The sequence below is a fragment of the Pelobates fuscus genome, chromosome 11 (assembly GCF_036172605.1).
Source record: "Pelobates fuscus isolate aPelFus1 chromosome 11, aPelFus1.pri, whole genome shotgun sequence".
NCBI classification, from domain to species: domain Eukaryota; kingdom Metazoa; phylum Chordata; class Amphibia; order Anura; family Pelobatidae; genus Pelobates; species Pelobates fuscus.
In genome coordinates, this window is record NC_086327.1 from 142,371,005 (window position 1) to 142,386,494 (window position 15,490).

The window sequence follows — 15,490 nt, forward strand, 5'->3', positions numbered from 1 at the left end:
ATTTTGTCTTTTATTATTATAATCATGGCTGTTATAGGATATTATTTTAAATAATAATAATATTGCCCACCAGGTCCCTGCTAATAAGGCTTTTTATTTTTTTTTTACTATAAATGACCCAGAAAACCTGTAAAAATTATAATTCCTAGATTAATCTGCAAAATTAGACTAGTGCAAAATAAAGTGACGCAAATACCCCCTGAACTGATCCTGGGGTAACATTGTATTAGCTCTATTTAAATTAAACCAGCAACAGATGGGTTAAAGGTCCTGAACTACATTTCCCGGCATGCCCTGCGCTGCGGAATGCGGAAGTGAGTAATGGGCGAGTTTGGACACGTGCTTAGCACTCTCCTTGCCCTGTGTGCTGTCAGTGAGGGCTCCAGAGTGATGGCGGATTACAAGAAGCAATGCCTGGTCTCTGTGAGGGGCAGCAAGGGGTGGCATGGGGTGGCAGCTGCCTCCTTACAGGAACTTCTGGAGAAAGGTGAGGGCAGGAGCCTGAGCTGTGGCCCCTGGGAGCCATGTGATGGTATTATAAGGGGCCACCCCTGATACAGCCCTCCCCATTCACATAAACTGGGTTATTCATGTAGATCTCAATGACAACATTATAAATTATATTATTTCATGTCCTAAATACTGAACTGAAATCTCAATGACAACATTAGGCAGAGGGGTTTAATCAGTAAATGATCATTTATTGCATATAAACCCCATTCAGAGCAGAATTGTACAAATTCCCCCTATATCTCTAGATACAGCGCTATATAAATAATAAAATAATAATCGTTACAGCTTTATAGCAGTTTAGTGAATTAACTCTATAGTGAATAACCCTCTAATATTATTATTTACAAGAATCGTTGTACAAGGGAGTACCAGTAGAGTTAAAGATCCAGCTGTCATATTGATAATGTTTGTCACTAGATGTGAATTCTGACATTTTACAGAATATATGAATTGTACGGCGCTGATACTGGGCAACCTTAAAAAAACGTGGTTTTGCATCTTGTTTTTGAGTTTTATGATTTGCTTTTAAAAAATAATTATTCTTGTTCTCTAATTACTGGTAGCATGCAAGTTCATGAACCTGGACTTCCAGAAGGAGCGTGTCACCCTCGTACTGGCAGAAGATGGCACAATTGTGGAGGATGAAGATTATTTTATGTGCTTGCCCCCCAAAACTAAGTTTATGGTCCTGACTGGGAACAAGAAATGGTCTGCTCCAACTGCAGTAGGTATGTTGCTGGTTCTAACTTGATAGTTTTCAAGCAGCATTGATTTCAGTTCGTAAACATCACAATCTTTGACGTTGCTCAAAGCAGGAAGTAGCAGAAAGGTAATTCCCAAGGTGTTCTAGAAGCTTTAAATACTATGCGAGCCTTAAAGGGACTCTCCAGGCTGCAGATCGCCTCAATTTCTGTAATACTAGAACACAAGAGAATAATGCACATACTAAAAAAGCAGGAGGAACACTTCCTGCAGGCCAATTCTCGGAGACATCGAATGGAAGAAAAGATAAATATCCAGACACACCTGAAGTTACTTCTAAAAGGCAGTCTTTTATTGGACTTATTTTGTTCCATTCAATCTCTGTAATAGGCAATGCATTATAAAAACAATATGCAAAAAGAACTGGAATGAAACTTTGCTTTGACGTATCTACATTCACTGCAAATCCCCAAGTAAATGGCTTACACGGAAACTATAGTCACCAGAACAATAACAACTTAATGTATTTGTTCTGGTGAGTAGAATCCTTCCCTTCAGGCTTTTTCATGTAAACACAGTCTTTTGAGAGAAAATGCAGTGTATTTATTGCCCCCTAGGGACATCTCCAGCAACCATCTGAGGAGTGCACTGCCATTCAGCGTCTCCACGCTCTGCATGGAGACACATAATTTTTTCTCATAGAGATGCATTGGTTCAATGCATCTCTAAGAGGAGGTGCATATTGGCCAAAACCGTGTTTGAACCGTCCTCACCCCCTCATGGGAAAGCATTGGATTAGCTAAAAATCGTAAATTCTGATGTCACCAAGGAGGCGGATTGGGGGGGTGGAGCCAGCACTATAGTGTTAAAACCTGCCTGAGCTTAAAGGACAACTGTAGGCTCCCAGACCACTTCAGCTCAATGAAGTGGTCTTGGTGCCAGGTCCCTCTAGGTCCCTGCAATGTTTCACTGAGGGTTAATCCAGCCTCTAGTGGCTGTCTCATTGAGTAATGCTTTCCTGTGGGCGGTTTGAATACGCGCGGGGCTCTTGCCGCGCATGCGGATCTGACGTCGGCAGGGGGAGGAGAGTTCCCCAGCACATAGGGAGCCTGGCACTGGAGAAAGGTAAGTGGCTGAAGGGGGTTTTAAGCCCTTCAGCCCTGAGGGTGAGGGGGGACCTAAGGACCCTATAGTGCCAGGAATACGAGTGCTCCTTTAATATCTGTTGCATTGAGGCTGCTATCAAGTTATGGACCGCTCCCGTCCATTCACTGTTTCTTGCTAATTGAAATCTCTGTTTAAAAAAAAATGTTTCCATTGCACAAAACATTTAGGGCTCCCTTTAAATGGCAATTTCCGGATTTTCAGCTTCTCCTAACCTTCTCCTACATCCGTCATGCGTGACCCACTCAACACGCTCTGTGCATGTTTGGACATAACCTTTTTCTGCTAGCTTACGCTGCCTTATAAAAATGCAGCTTTTAAAACCAGACATTTTCACCTTCATTTCCAAGAATGTTGTCTATTGAATGCAAATACACCAAACTGTTGTATTTTTAAAATCAGGAAATGCGTTTTTCTTTTTATTTTATATTTTCGCTCTAGTCCTCAGTCTTCCTTTGTCATGTGCCCATGTTTGCAGATGGAGGTACTGCGTGGATGGCCCGAGAGTCTGTTGACCTTCAAGATGTCATGGAATTGGATGGTTTAGAGACACCAAAATGGAAAGCATTGGCTGCGCAATTAAAGGAAAACTTGTCCAACATTATTATTATGTCAGAGGCGGAACTTCAGGTATTTCTGTGACGACTCAAACTCCATCCATACCTCCACCAATGAACATGTTGTAGGACAGCTGTCATGACAATGAACAATGTGACACTTGACAGAGCATTGCATTGTGAATAAAAACATTGGGATTTATTAACTAAACACAGAATTGTTGTGAATGAAAGCCCAATTGCAAAATCTAGGCACAAATCGGTAAGCTGTACTATAGCTCAGTTGGAGAAAGTTTCTGAAGCTTAAAATGCCTACATTTTGCAATTCCGTTTTTAATACTGTGCAATTTAGTGTTTAGTTGAAAAAAAAAAATATGGGTAAATTTGTTTTTTTCTTTTAGATTATTCTAACTTCTATGCCGATGTCCTAAAGGGACATTATAGGCACCCAGACCACTACATCGCATTATTGAAGTGATCTGGGTAAAGTGACGCTGTCTCATTAACCCCGCAATGTATAATATTGCAGTTTTAGAGAATCTGCCATGTTTACATTGCCTCTAGTGGCTGTCTATCAGACTTCCTCACACATTGCATGAGAACATTGAGTCAGTGCATTCCAATGGGAAAGGCTTAATGCGTGCACGTTTGATTTCTGCCATCGGCGCTGGAATCAGTTAAGTGACAGAAATGGTTTTTAACCCTTTCATGGGGGAAGACAGGGGCAGAGAGACTAAAGTGTTGCTTTAAGCATAGAGCGAATAAATACAAAAATGGCTGCAGTGGGTGCGATAATGTCTGTCCGCTCCCAAGATCTGCTGAGATCATTTGGTATAATTTGATTGTACTTTTTGGTTTATTGAATCGCTCAGAATATTTCACAAAATACAGGGAGAGCACCCAAAGACTCCTCCTCCCCCAGAGGGGCTCTCTAACTGTTTGTGCTGTCAAATTCGGTAAATATCACCAAAGCATACTAAAAGCAGAACACATATGGTTATAATCTTTATTTTAATATTCTTGCTAATAGTAATAGCCCATTAATCCAGGGAACAATTTGAATTATTCTTTTCCTTTTTTCTTTTTTTCTTTTAGACATATGTTATTATTATTATTTATATAGCGCCAACAAATTCCGTAGCGCTGCACAATGTGTGGACTAACAGGCACATAATTGAGATCAGACCACTGGACGTACAGGACCAGAGGGGGTTGAGGACCCTGCTCAGTGAGTTTACACGTTAGAGGGAGTGGGGTATAGTGACACAGTAACAGAGGGATTGAGGGCCCTGCTCAGTGAGTTTACATGTTAGAGGGAGTGGGGTATAGTGACACAGTAACAGAGGGATTGAGGGCCCTGCTCAGTGAGTTTACATGTTAGAGGGAGTGGGGTATAGTGACACAGTAACAGAGGGATTGAGGGCCTGCTCAGTGAGTTTACATGTTAGAGGGAGTGGGGTATAGTGACACAGTAACAGAGGGATTGAGGGCCTGCTCAGTGAGTTTACATGTTAGAGGGAGTGGGGTATAGTGACACAGTAACAGAGGGATTGAGGGCCCTGCTCAGTGAGTTTACATGTTAGAGGGAGTGGGGTATAGTGACACAGTAACAGAGGGATTGAGGGCCTGCTCAGTGAGTTTACATGTTAGAGGGAGTGGGGTATAGTGACACAGTAACAGAGGGATTGAGGCCCTGCTCAGTGAGCTTACATGCTAGAGGGAGTGGGGTATAGTGACACAGTAACAGAGGGATTGAGGGCCCTGCTCAGTGAGTTTACATGTTAGAGGGAGTGGGGTATAGTGACACAGTAACAGAGGGATTGAGGGCCTGCTCAGTGAGTTTACATGTTAGAGGGAGTGGGGTATAGTGACACAGTAACAGAGGGATTGAGGGCCCTGCTCAGTGAGTTTACATGTTAGAGGGAGTGGGGTATAGTGACACAGTAACAGAGGGATTGAGGGCCTGCTCAGTGAGTTTACATGTTAGAGGGAGTGGGGTATAGTGACACAGTAACATAGGGATTGAGGGCCTGCTCAGTGAGTTTACATGTTAGAGGGAGTGGGGTATAGTGACACAGTAACAGAGGGATTGAGGGCCCTGCTCAGTGAGTTTACATGTTAGAGGGAGTGGGGTATAGTGACACAGTAACAGAGGGATTGAGGGCCTGCTCAGTGAGTTTACATGTTAGAGGGAGTGGGGTATAGTGACACAGTAACAGAGGGATTGAGGGCCTGCTCAGTGAGTTTACATGTTAGAGGGAGTGGGGTATAGTGACACAGTAACAGAGGGATTGAGGCCCTGATCAGTGAGTTTACATGTTAGAGGGAGTGGGGTATAGTGACACAGTAACAGAGGGATTGAGGGCCTGCTCAGTGAGCTTACATGTTAGAGGGAGTGGGGTATAGTGACACAGTAACAGAGGGATTGAGGGCCTGCTCAGTGAGCTTACATGCTAGAGGGAGTGGGGTATAGTGACACAGTAACGGAGGGATTGAGGGCCTGCTCAGTGAGCTTACATGTTAGAGGGAGTGGGGTATAGTGACACAGTAACAGAGGGATTGAGGGCCTGCTCAGTGAGCTTACATGCTAGAGGGAGTGGGGTATAGTGACACAAAGGGTTAAAGTAGGAGAAAGGTATGTGTGTGTTTTTTTTCGTTTCCTGGTTTAATAGCAGAGGAATAATTACGGAAGGTGTGAATTTTATTAAATCTCTCTGTCGCTGTCTTGGGATCTTTGCATAATTTGCCAAGATCTCTGACCGTGTCTCCTCGGCTGGATGTTTGGTGGTCACAGGGTGCAGACGAAGATGAGTTCTATTTATCCAAATCTGTTCCTTCCCGCCCCAGCAATGGTCTTCCTGCCAGTCCTCTCCAGCTCCTGGTGCTTCAGCTGCCACGAGTCGATGTCCGTGTTGTACTCTCGCACAACATCGTGGTCTATGAAGGATCCCAAGAGACAGCGTAATCCTAAACAGACTGAGCTGCATTATGTTCCATAAAACCACTGCATTGCCTTGTTTATATTTTATTTATGTCACCCAGAGCAGTGCTTCCTCAGCCAGATCTTTGTCCAGCAACAGCCCTGGTTTTGTCACCATCTCCATTGGAATAGAAAAAAGAACGACTTAGATCCTGCACTATTCCTGGCCATAGAACTAATTTGGGAACTACTGTCCTAAAGTGATCTGGAACGTAAGCTTGTCAGGGTCAGGTTCGTTTTCCGCCGGAGTGGCAAAATCGAGGCCGTCTGAGCTGGCGCCGCCATCTTGGGATAAGGCCCGAACTTCAACGGGCTCAATTGGGGTTTTATTCCCTCCCAAATTATTTTTTCCGCCTTGGAGGCATTCGTCTTGCCTTTTTGTTGTGCCATGTTATAGTAAGGTGCCCAAATGTTCAGGATGGAGGAAGATTATCGACCCTGTGTGTCAGAGCTAGGGATCAAGCGTGCATTACTCTCGGCGGTTAGGCACGCCCCATGCAAAGAGAAAAGGTGGGAGGGGAACAGCGCTACAGTACTGATCACAAGGGGGAAAAAAAGCTGCACACCTGAAAGGAAGGGCTACCCTCAAACCCTTCAGAAAATGGAGAAAACAAAAAACAACAAATACAGGGTGCGCTGGATAAAATAAACGAAAACGATAACACAAAAAGGAAAGTCTCTATAGGTACAGTGTAGACCTTGAGTAAATGTTCTTCTGTTCTCGCTTTGGAATCGCAGTGGTTGGATATGAAACACAAAAGCAGAGAAGGGGGGGACCAATAGTGCAAAACCGTATGGTAGAGAGGATCACGAACAACACAGACGTAGAGAAATGCCAACTTACAATTTTTAGAGCTAAGCCCAGCTCTAGGTAAAACAGCTTACAGTGGTATTTGATACTCCCCACATGTAGGATATAACTGGGCAATTGGAGTCTCCACACGATTCTTTAAAACTTCTGAGACAGACGTCAGCATATAAAATATATAAAAGAAAAAAAACCAATGGTGCAATAACTTAGGTAGTACTGCAACAACAGACAACACAGAGGTCCTAAGAGTGCCAACTTACAATTTAGAGAGCTATAACCAGCTCTGAGTAAAACAGCATACAGTGGTATTTAAACTCCCCACGTGTAGGATATTCCTCTAGTGATGCTTGTAGTGCCGGTCTTATGAAAAATAAAATCACAAGAGAGGGCCCATAGTGTTTTCCATATGTAAAAATGACAAAGTGATAAAAAGAAACGTACTTACAGTGTTCAGAGCAGCCACACTGCTCTATAAACCAAGCGTGGGTGGAATAATCCCCACCAGGGATTTCTTTTGCAGTACTGGATCTTGTTAAAAATGATGATAAAAAGATCAGCCAGGATAAAACAGCAGCATATAAAGTAAATTAACTAACCCAAAGTAAAAGGTAGTAACAAAATACTTTAATATAAAACAGAGTAAAAATACACAACGCGTTTCGCCAAACAGTAGGCTTTTTCAAGTGTCAGTTGCAGTACTACCTAAGTTATTGCACCATTGGTTTTTTTTCTTTTATATATTTTATATGCTGACGTCTGTCTCAGAAGTTTTAAAGAATCGTGTGGAGACTCCAATTGCCCAGTTATATCCTACATGTGGGGAGTATCAAATACCACTGTAAGCTGTTTTACCTAGAGCTGGGCTTAGCTCTAAAAATTGTAAGTTGGCATTTCTCTACGTCTGTGTTGTTCATGATCCTCTCTACCATACGGTTTTGCACTATTGGTCCCCCCCTTCTCTGCTTTTGTGTTTCATATCCAACCACTGCGATTCCAAAGCGAGAACAGAAGAACATTTACTCAAGGTCTACACTGTACCTATAGAGACTTTCCTTTTTGTGTTATCGTTTTCGTTTATTTTATCCAGCGCACCCTGTATTTGTTGTTTTCTGTACGCCCCATGCAAAGCAGTTTTTAATACTGTACAATTTAGTGTTTAGTTGGGGGAAAAAAAGATGTCGGATGTTCTATCAGAACTCCTCACGCATTGCATCAGGACATCCAGCATAATTGTGGTGCTCTGTAGGAAAAGGAGGATCGGGCTGCTTTCTTATTGTATTGTGGTAGACTAAATAAAGTGCTGGTACTGGATCGGATGTTATAGGAGGTGGGAACAGCCGGAGGGGAGGTTCCCAGAAAAGATTGCTGTCCTAAAGTGATCTGGAACAAGATTACTGTTTATTCATCAGAACTTTGATTCGGGAGTAAAACAGTCTGTAAAAAGCAAAATAAGTATTTATTTATTTTCCCCTAGAAAAACAATTTTATTTTTTTATTTTTTTTTTACAATAAATATATGAATTGCTTCAGTGTTATCAAGCAGGACAAGTTTAGTTTCAAGCTTGCCTTTTTCTTTAGACGCTGATTGAAGTGCCCGTTGAAGATCTGGCGAGAGAAGTCTCGGAAAGTCATGACAAAGTGCAAGTGCTTCAGGACACTCTTCAAAGAGTGCTGGATCGCAGGGAGGAGGAACGACAGTCTAAGCAGCTCCTCCAGCTTTATCTACAAGCCATAACAAGAGACGAAGGTTCCGGGACGAGTTCAATTGGTAAGATCATACTGATCATCAGTCAGTGTGGTTTAATATAAGAACAGTGACTGAGTCACACCACACAAAAACAAAAGTTTTAGACTTTAGAAAAACAGACTTTTCTAAAACTAGAATATGTGTAAAGGAGTCATTATCAGACTGGAGCAATTTAAATGGAGTCCAAGAGAAATGGGATTATTTAAAAGTTGCACTACTGAAGGCAACAGAAAATTGCATTAGGCTTGTCAGTAAAAGCAAAAAATTCAAGAAACCACTGTGGTACTCCGCAGATGTGGCCAAAATAGTAAAAAACAAAAAGTTAGCATTTAGTAATTATAAAAAAACCCAGAGTGAGGAAGACAGAATGACCTATAAGATTAGGCAGAAAGAGGCTAAGCAAGTTAGAAGAGCTTCCAAATCACACACAGAAGAGAAAATAGCACAGTCAGTAAAAAAGGGGGACAAAACTTTTTTTAGATACATAAATGAGAAAAGTAAAACAAGGATTAGTTAGATTAAAAACAAAAGAAGGAAGGTATGTAGAAGAGGATAAAGGTCTAGCTGACTGCCTCAATGAATATTTTTGTTCGGTATTTACAGATGAAAATGAAGGAGAGGGACCTCAGTTAAGAAAAAGGATAAATGAGTCCTTTATTACACGTGAGTTTACAGAGGAAGAGGTTCTATTTCATCTCTCAAAAGTAAAGACAAATAAGTCAATGGGACCTGATGGAATACACCCAAAGCTATTAAAAGAGCTCAGTGGTGTACTAGCAAAACCATTAACAGATTTATTTAACCAATCATTGATAACAGGAGTAGTCCCAGAAGATTGGAAGTTAGCGAATGTTGTGCCCATTCACAAGAAAGGTAATGGGGAGGAGTCGGGCAACTATAGGCCAGTAAGCCTTACTTCAGTAGTGGGGAAAGTGATGGAAACCATGTTAAAGGATAGGATTGTTGAACATCTAAAATCCCATGGATTTCAAGATCCGAGACAACATGGGTTTACTTCAGGGAGATCATGCCAAACTAATCGTATTGGTTTTTTTTTTTTCATTGGGTAACTAAAATAATAGATCAGGGTGGTGCAGTAGACATTGCTTACCTAGATTTCAGTAAGACTTTTGACACTGTTGCACATAGAAGGCTTATAGGGACACTCCAGGCACCCAGACCACCTCTGCCCATTGGAGTGGTCTGGGTGCCAACTCCCACTACTCTTAACCCTGCAACTGTAATTATTGCAGTTTTTTATAAATAATAATTACCTTGCAGGGTTAATTCCACCTCTAGTGGCTGTCTACTAGACAGCCACTAGTGGGCACTTCCTTGTTTCTAGCACAGGAAACCTGTGCTAGAGCGTCGCTGGATGTCCTCACGCTGTGTGAGGACCTCCAGTGTCGCTCATTTCCCCATAGGAAAGCATTGAAAAGCATTTCCAATGCTTTCCTATGGGGAGCTCTAATGCGCATGCGCAGCATTGCCGCGCATGCACATTAGGTCTCCCCGGCCAGTGGACGGGATCAGTCTCACCCACCGGCTGACGGAATCACAGGGAGGAGCGGCGGCGGAGGAAGAAGCAGCGACGTGGGACATCATAGCTGCCTCAGGTAAGTCACTGAAGGGCTTTTCACCCCTTCAGCAACTGGAGATTGGGGGGTGGGAGGGAGAGGGGACCTGCAATGCCATGAAAACTGATTGTTTTCCTGGCACTGGAGATTCCCTTTAAAAATAAACTGCAATCTTTAAGTTTGGATTCCAATATTGTTGAATGGGTAAGGCAGTGTCTGAGTGACAGGCAACAGAGGGTTGTAGTCAATGGAGTATATTCGAAGCATGGACTTGTCACCAGTGGGGTACCTCAGGGATCTGTATTTGGACCCATTCTCTTTAATATTTTTATTAGTGATATTGCAGAAGGTCTTGATGGTAAGGTATGTATTTTTGCTGATGATACTAAGATATGTAACAGGGTTGATGTTCCAGGAGGGATAAGCCAAATGGCTAATGATTTAGGTAAACTAGAAACATGGTCAGAGTTGTGGCAACTGACATTTAATGTGGATAATTTAAAGTGCAAGATAATGCATCTTGGATGTAAAAACCCAAGGTCAGAGTACAGAATATTTGAGAGCCCTAACCTCAACATCTGAGGAAAGGGATTTAGGGGTGATTATTTCTGATGACTTAAAGGTAGGCAGACAATGTAATAGAGCAGCAGGAAATGCTAGCAGAATGCTTGGTTGTATAGGGAGAGGTATTAGCAGTAGAAAGAGGGAAGTGCTCATGCCATTGTACAGAACACTGAGACCTCACTTGGAGTATTGTACGCAGTACTGGAGACCCTATCTTCAGAAGGATATTGATACCTTAGAGAGTGTTCAGAGAAGGGCTACTAAACTGGTTCATGGATTGCAGGATAAAACTTACCAGGAAAGGTTAAAGGATCTTAACATGTATAGCATGGAGGAAAGACGAGACAGGGGGGATATGATAGAAACATTTTAACACATAAAGGGAATCAACACAGTAAAGGAGGAGACTATATTTAAAAGAAGAAAAACTACCACAACAAGAGGACATAGTCTTAAATTAGAGGGACAAAGGTTTAAAAATAATATCAGGAAGTATTACTTTACTGAGAGGGTAGTGGATGCATGGAATAGCCTTCCAGGTGAAGTGGTAGAGGTTAACACAGTGAGGGAGTTTAAGCATGCGTAGGATAGGCATAAGGCTATCCTAACTATAAGATAAGGCCAGGGACTAATGAAAGTATTTAGAAAATTGGGCAGACTAGATGGGCCGAATGGTTCTTATCTGCCGTCACACTCTGTTTCTATAACCCTCTAAGGAAACGGGAATCTCTGTAAAATATTCCCTAGTAATCTCATTTTAGTACAGAGGTTTGCACACTTACGTTTATTGATCTAATGTTCACTGGCATGGGGTAATAGGAACTGTGGGCTAATGAGGAAGCAAGTAACGGGCAATAGATATTTAGAATGGAATTCAGAGTATCGAGACTCTAAATTCTGTCTTCCAACACTTCTCCTTTACTCTTGTTTCTCACTCAGCGGCTGTAAATACTGATGAAGTTGATGCTGGTCAACAGAGCAGAACTCCGCTCCTTGCTGTTTCAATCATCAAAACATTGAAAGAGAAAAAACTGCCACATGTTAGTTTATCAAACAGTGAGCTAGAGGTAGGTGTTTGTACTTCAATACTTTACTTGTTGATGTTTTACCTTTTGTTTGAATGTACACTAACAGGGTTATTTACTAAACACTGAACTCTCCAAATACTGCGACTGCTCACTGTCTGGTGATGACCATAACAGCTGTAGCATGCTGTTATGGTGATGTGTAGACTTCTGCCATGATAAATTGGCCGCTTGAGTTTCAAAGAATGTGTCAAATTTAAATCCCATAAGCCATCAATGGCGAACCATGACACCCAACTGTTTCTGAACTACGTTTACTTATAACACTAAGCTTTGTGGAAATGTAAAGGGTGCGAAGGTTGGCCATCACGGCAACAGAGATTTCTTCCATTAATCTACTTTTACTTAATTAGGAATTATACCATTTGAAAAGTTAGGACAAAATTGCTGATTTGAAAAACTCAGCTACAGTTAAGTCTATACTGTTTCGGCTTACATTTAGAAATGTTGTTTTTAAGCCATAATTCAGCGAATAAAACCCATAGACCTAGATTTTTATCTAATCAAAGTCAATTTACAGTTTAAAGTAAAATTAAATAAAGTCTGTGTTCTTGTTTTTAAGTTATTCATTTTAGAGACATTAGACATTAACTCACCATAAAAACCAGTGGAAAATTGCTGGAGATTGCAATTGGTGCAGAATTGCTCTTTATATTGTCACTCGTACCCCTGAGAGCTAGTTTGCATTTTAAAAGGGGCAGTAAAAGTACCTTTAACACCATATAGTACACTGACACCATTCAAGCTTGGTGGTAATGGTCCCTTTAACTGTGATTACATCTCCTCCCAGGCTGTCACAAATGAGGATTCCAACACCTTGGCAGTGGCTTTGAACTGGAAAACACAGAAGGCTGTTGAACTTCAGAATAGCTGCCTTGAGGAATTACAGAATCGCAGTCAGCAAGCGCAGTGTCTGAACTCGCTGGCAACGTTGTCCAAGAAGACAAAATATCAGCCCTGAAGCATGAATCGAGGGATTGGCCAAGCTCTGTGTGTAACAGAGTCACGTTACTGGTTGTACAGCATGCCGGAGTGTGCAGTCACCACCCATTGAGGCTTGACATTTTACCTGCCTCGCAACAAGCACGACAATTGGCCTTTTTCCTGTGCTCCTGGTCTGAACATTAAATGCAGACTGTTTAAACCAATTTAAAAACCCTGGCTGTGGCTAGAAGTCTCTTGGAGATATTTTGGTTTTCTTTCACATCTGCTATCTTGGCCTTCATATCGCAGTTCGGTTTTCAGTGGACTATCGACTGCATAAACTTTTTATTTGTATTTTTTTTTTTAAAGAAAATAATAATCTGATATTTTATATTTCCTTTTTATTTCTTTACCATCTTTGTTACAGGTAAATTGTCTAAGTTTGACAAAGCACTTGTCACATCAGTTTTAACTCAGTTACTTGAAATAATAAAAAAATAAATTTGATTATGTAATAATTCCTATTTTCTGCAGTGTTTTGCTGTTTTGGGTGCTATTTTTTTTTGTGTGTATTTGTGATTTCATCTTTCATTTCCTTGCAACCTTTTATTATTAGTCCAGCAACGTATACTTCCAAACTTTCTTTTACCCGTGGTACAGTGCCTCTGAATATGTTGGTGCCATATATATGTTAATACTAACTGTCTCGCAGACATCGCTGCCCTCTGCACATTTTACAGTTGCCGATGGCAATGCAATCAGTGATTTTTACTGCCAGATTTTTTCGTTAATCTATTACAAACTGTGACATTGTATGTTTTGCCCTGGGATTTTTTATTTTTTTTTTATTTTTTTTACATTGAATAGGAGTTTACCTGTAAGAATTTTAGATCTGTATATATTCTTCTGAATACATCAATAAATGTGATTTTGTTAAAGATGGAACATGTGTCCCGAGGGATTATTCGTGCAGAATCATTCACTGTGACAGACCCCTCTGTCTTTGGATTATTACTATTTAAACTTCATTCGTCTGTTTGTTCGGTATTTGCCAGTTGTCTGTATGGTCCTGCTTTTATTCGCCTAAATACGAATAAACTACCGAATGGGTGGCTATTGTGTGCTGCTTGTTAACCTTTCTGCCCTCATTAACATTGTGGTTAACCGCAGACACTTCCAACCCCCGAACGGTCAGCTGGGTGGTCATCGTTCGTATGAACGAACACATGGCGGTGGCCATCTTGGACAGTCGAACGCCCAGCCGTGTTCGTCGACAAACTCATGGAACTAATATCGGACACTATTTCCCACAAACACCGATAAAGTCGCTGACCCTTCCTCGTTCTGTTCCAGGTTCATACGAACGCCGTGCCGTTGGATACATTGACTATACACGAACAGAACTGCCCCAGATAGCCATCCCATGGAGCTCATTCGTTTTGACGAAAGCACCCTGTACAAAACTTTAGCTCCATGGCGATTTAACTGTATCTATGGGATCTGAGCGCTATTCGGTTATATTGTGAATGTGGGGATTCTGTTCGGTAGTTTTGGAAATACTGTATATACTCGAGTATAAGTCTAGTTTTTCGGCACATTTTTTGTGCTGAAAAACCCCAACTCGACTTACACTTGAGTCAATGTCTGTATTATGGCAATTTGCATTGCCATAAAACCGACAATGGGGCTGTGTAGGAGGGGGGCTGGCAGAGAGCATTTACTTACTTATCCTGCAGCTCCCTTCTCCTCCGGTCCGGTCAGCTCCCAGTGTAAGTCTCACGAGAGCCGCGGGGTCATAGCGCGGCCGCAAGACTTACACTGGGACTTGCAGAGGGAGCTGACCGGACCGGCGCGGAGGACAAGGGAGCTGCAGGAGAGGTAAGTAAGAGCTTCCTGCCATCCCCCTCCACTGAACTGCCAGTGCCACTGGACCACCAGGGAGTGAGAGCCCCCCTCCCTGGCCAGCTAACCAGCGGGGAGGGGGGACGAAAAAAATAAATAAAAATATAAATAATAAAATATTAATAATAAAAATATATATATATATATATATATTAATATAGCAAAAAAATTATTAAAATTATAATAATTAAAAAATAATAAAAATGCCCACCCCCTACCAAGGCTCTGCATCACACTCTGCACTCAGACACACACACACACACTCTGCACTCATGCACACACACACTCTGCACTCATACACACACACACACTCTGCACTCATACATACACACACACACACACACACACACACACACACACACACTGCATTCATTATATACACACACTGTAAATAAATATTCAATTAATATAATTTTTTTAGGATCTAATTTTATTTAGAAATTTACCAGTAGCTGCTGCATTTCCCACCCTAGTCTTATACTCGAGTCAATAAGTTTTCCCAGTTTTTTGGGGTAAAATTAGGGGTCTCGGCTTATATTCGGGTCGGCTTATACTCGAGTATATACGGGTAAGTAATTTTATGTGTTTTACTGTTAATACCAAAACGGAGGATATTCTCTATCTCTGGAATGGGGTTACTTCTAGCACTTAACCCAATTATCTCCAGGATAGAGAGGAGGGTTTGTAATGTTCATGTGGGAGTGTTTATCACTGTATATGTCTCCGATTTGTTCCTGTACAAAACTGTCCCAGTCTTCCACAAGGTCCCTATGGGAGTGTCCCTTGCTGGAAGATCTGCATAAAAGACGGGCATGTAGCCCACATTAAATTGATCCTGTTTGACCCTCAATACAGAGCCTCGTCTCGTACGGGGGGGGGAGGGACTATTTGTGTGTTTCCTGTTCGGAGCTTAGGAGTGTTCGGTAGCTGACTTCTCATTCGGGAAAGGGAACATCTTTGGTGG

The 15,490-nt window shown here is 41.8% G+C and overlaps 1 protein-coding gene across 1 annotated transcript; it reads left to right on the forward strand.

The window, feature by feature from the left end:
• Positions 1-299: 299 nt before the first annotated feature.
• DFFA (DNA fragmentation factor subunit alpha) lies at positions 300-13,061 on the forward strand. The gene is made up of 6 exons (XM_063436979.1): positions 300-487; positions 1,077-1,241; positions 2,858-3,009; positions 8,306-8,495; positions 11,555-11,682; positions 12,491-13,061. The coding sequence occupies exons 1-6, from the start codon at positions 322-324 to the stop codon at positions 12,659-12,661; spliced, it is 972 nt and encodes a 323-aa protein (XP_063293049.1). The 5' UTR covers positions 300-321; the 3' UTR covers positions 12,662-13,061.
• Positions 13,062-15,490: the final 2,429 nt, after the last annotated feature.

Excerpts from the sequence above, each read along its gene's own strand:
- DFFA (XM_063436979.1), top strand. The coding sequence starts at position 322 with ATGGGCGAGTTTGGACACGTGCTTAGCACTCTCCTTGCCCTGTGTGCT. Across the intron at positions 3,010-8,305 it reads TGTCAGAGGCGGAACTTCAG|ACGCTGATTGAAGTGCCCGT; the intron begins GTATTTCTGTGA and ends CTTTTTCTTTAG. Across the intron at positions 11,683-12,490 it reads TATCAAACAGTGAGCTAGAG|GCTGTCACAAATGAGGATTC; the intron begins GTAGGTGTTTGT and ends ATCTCCTCCCAG.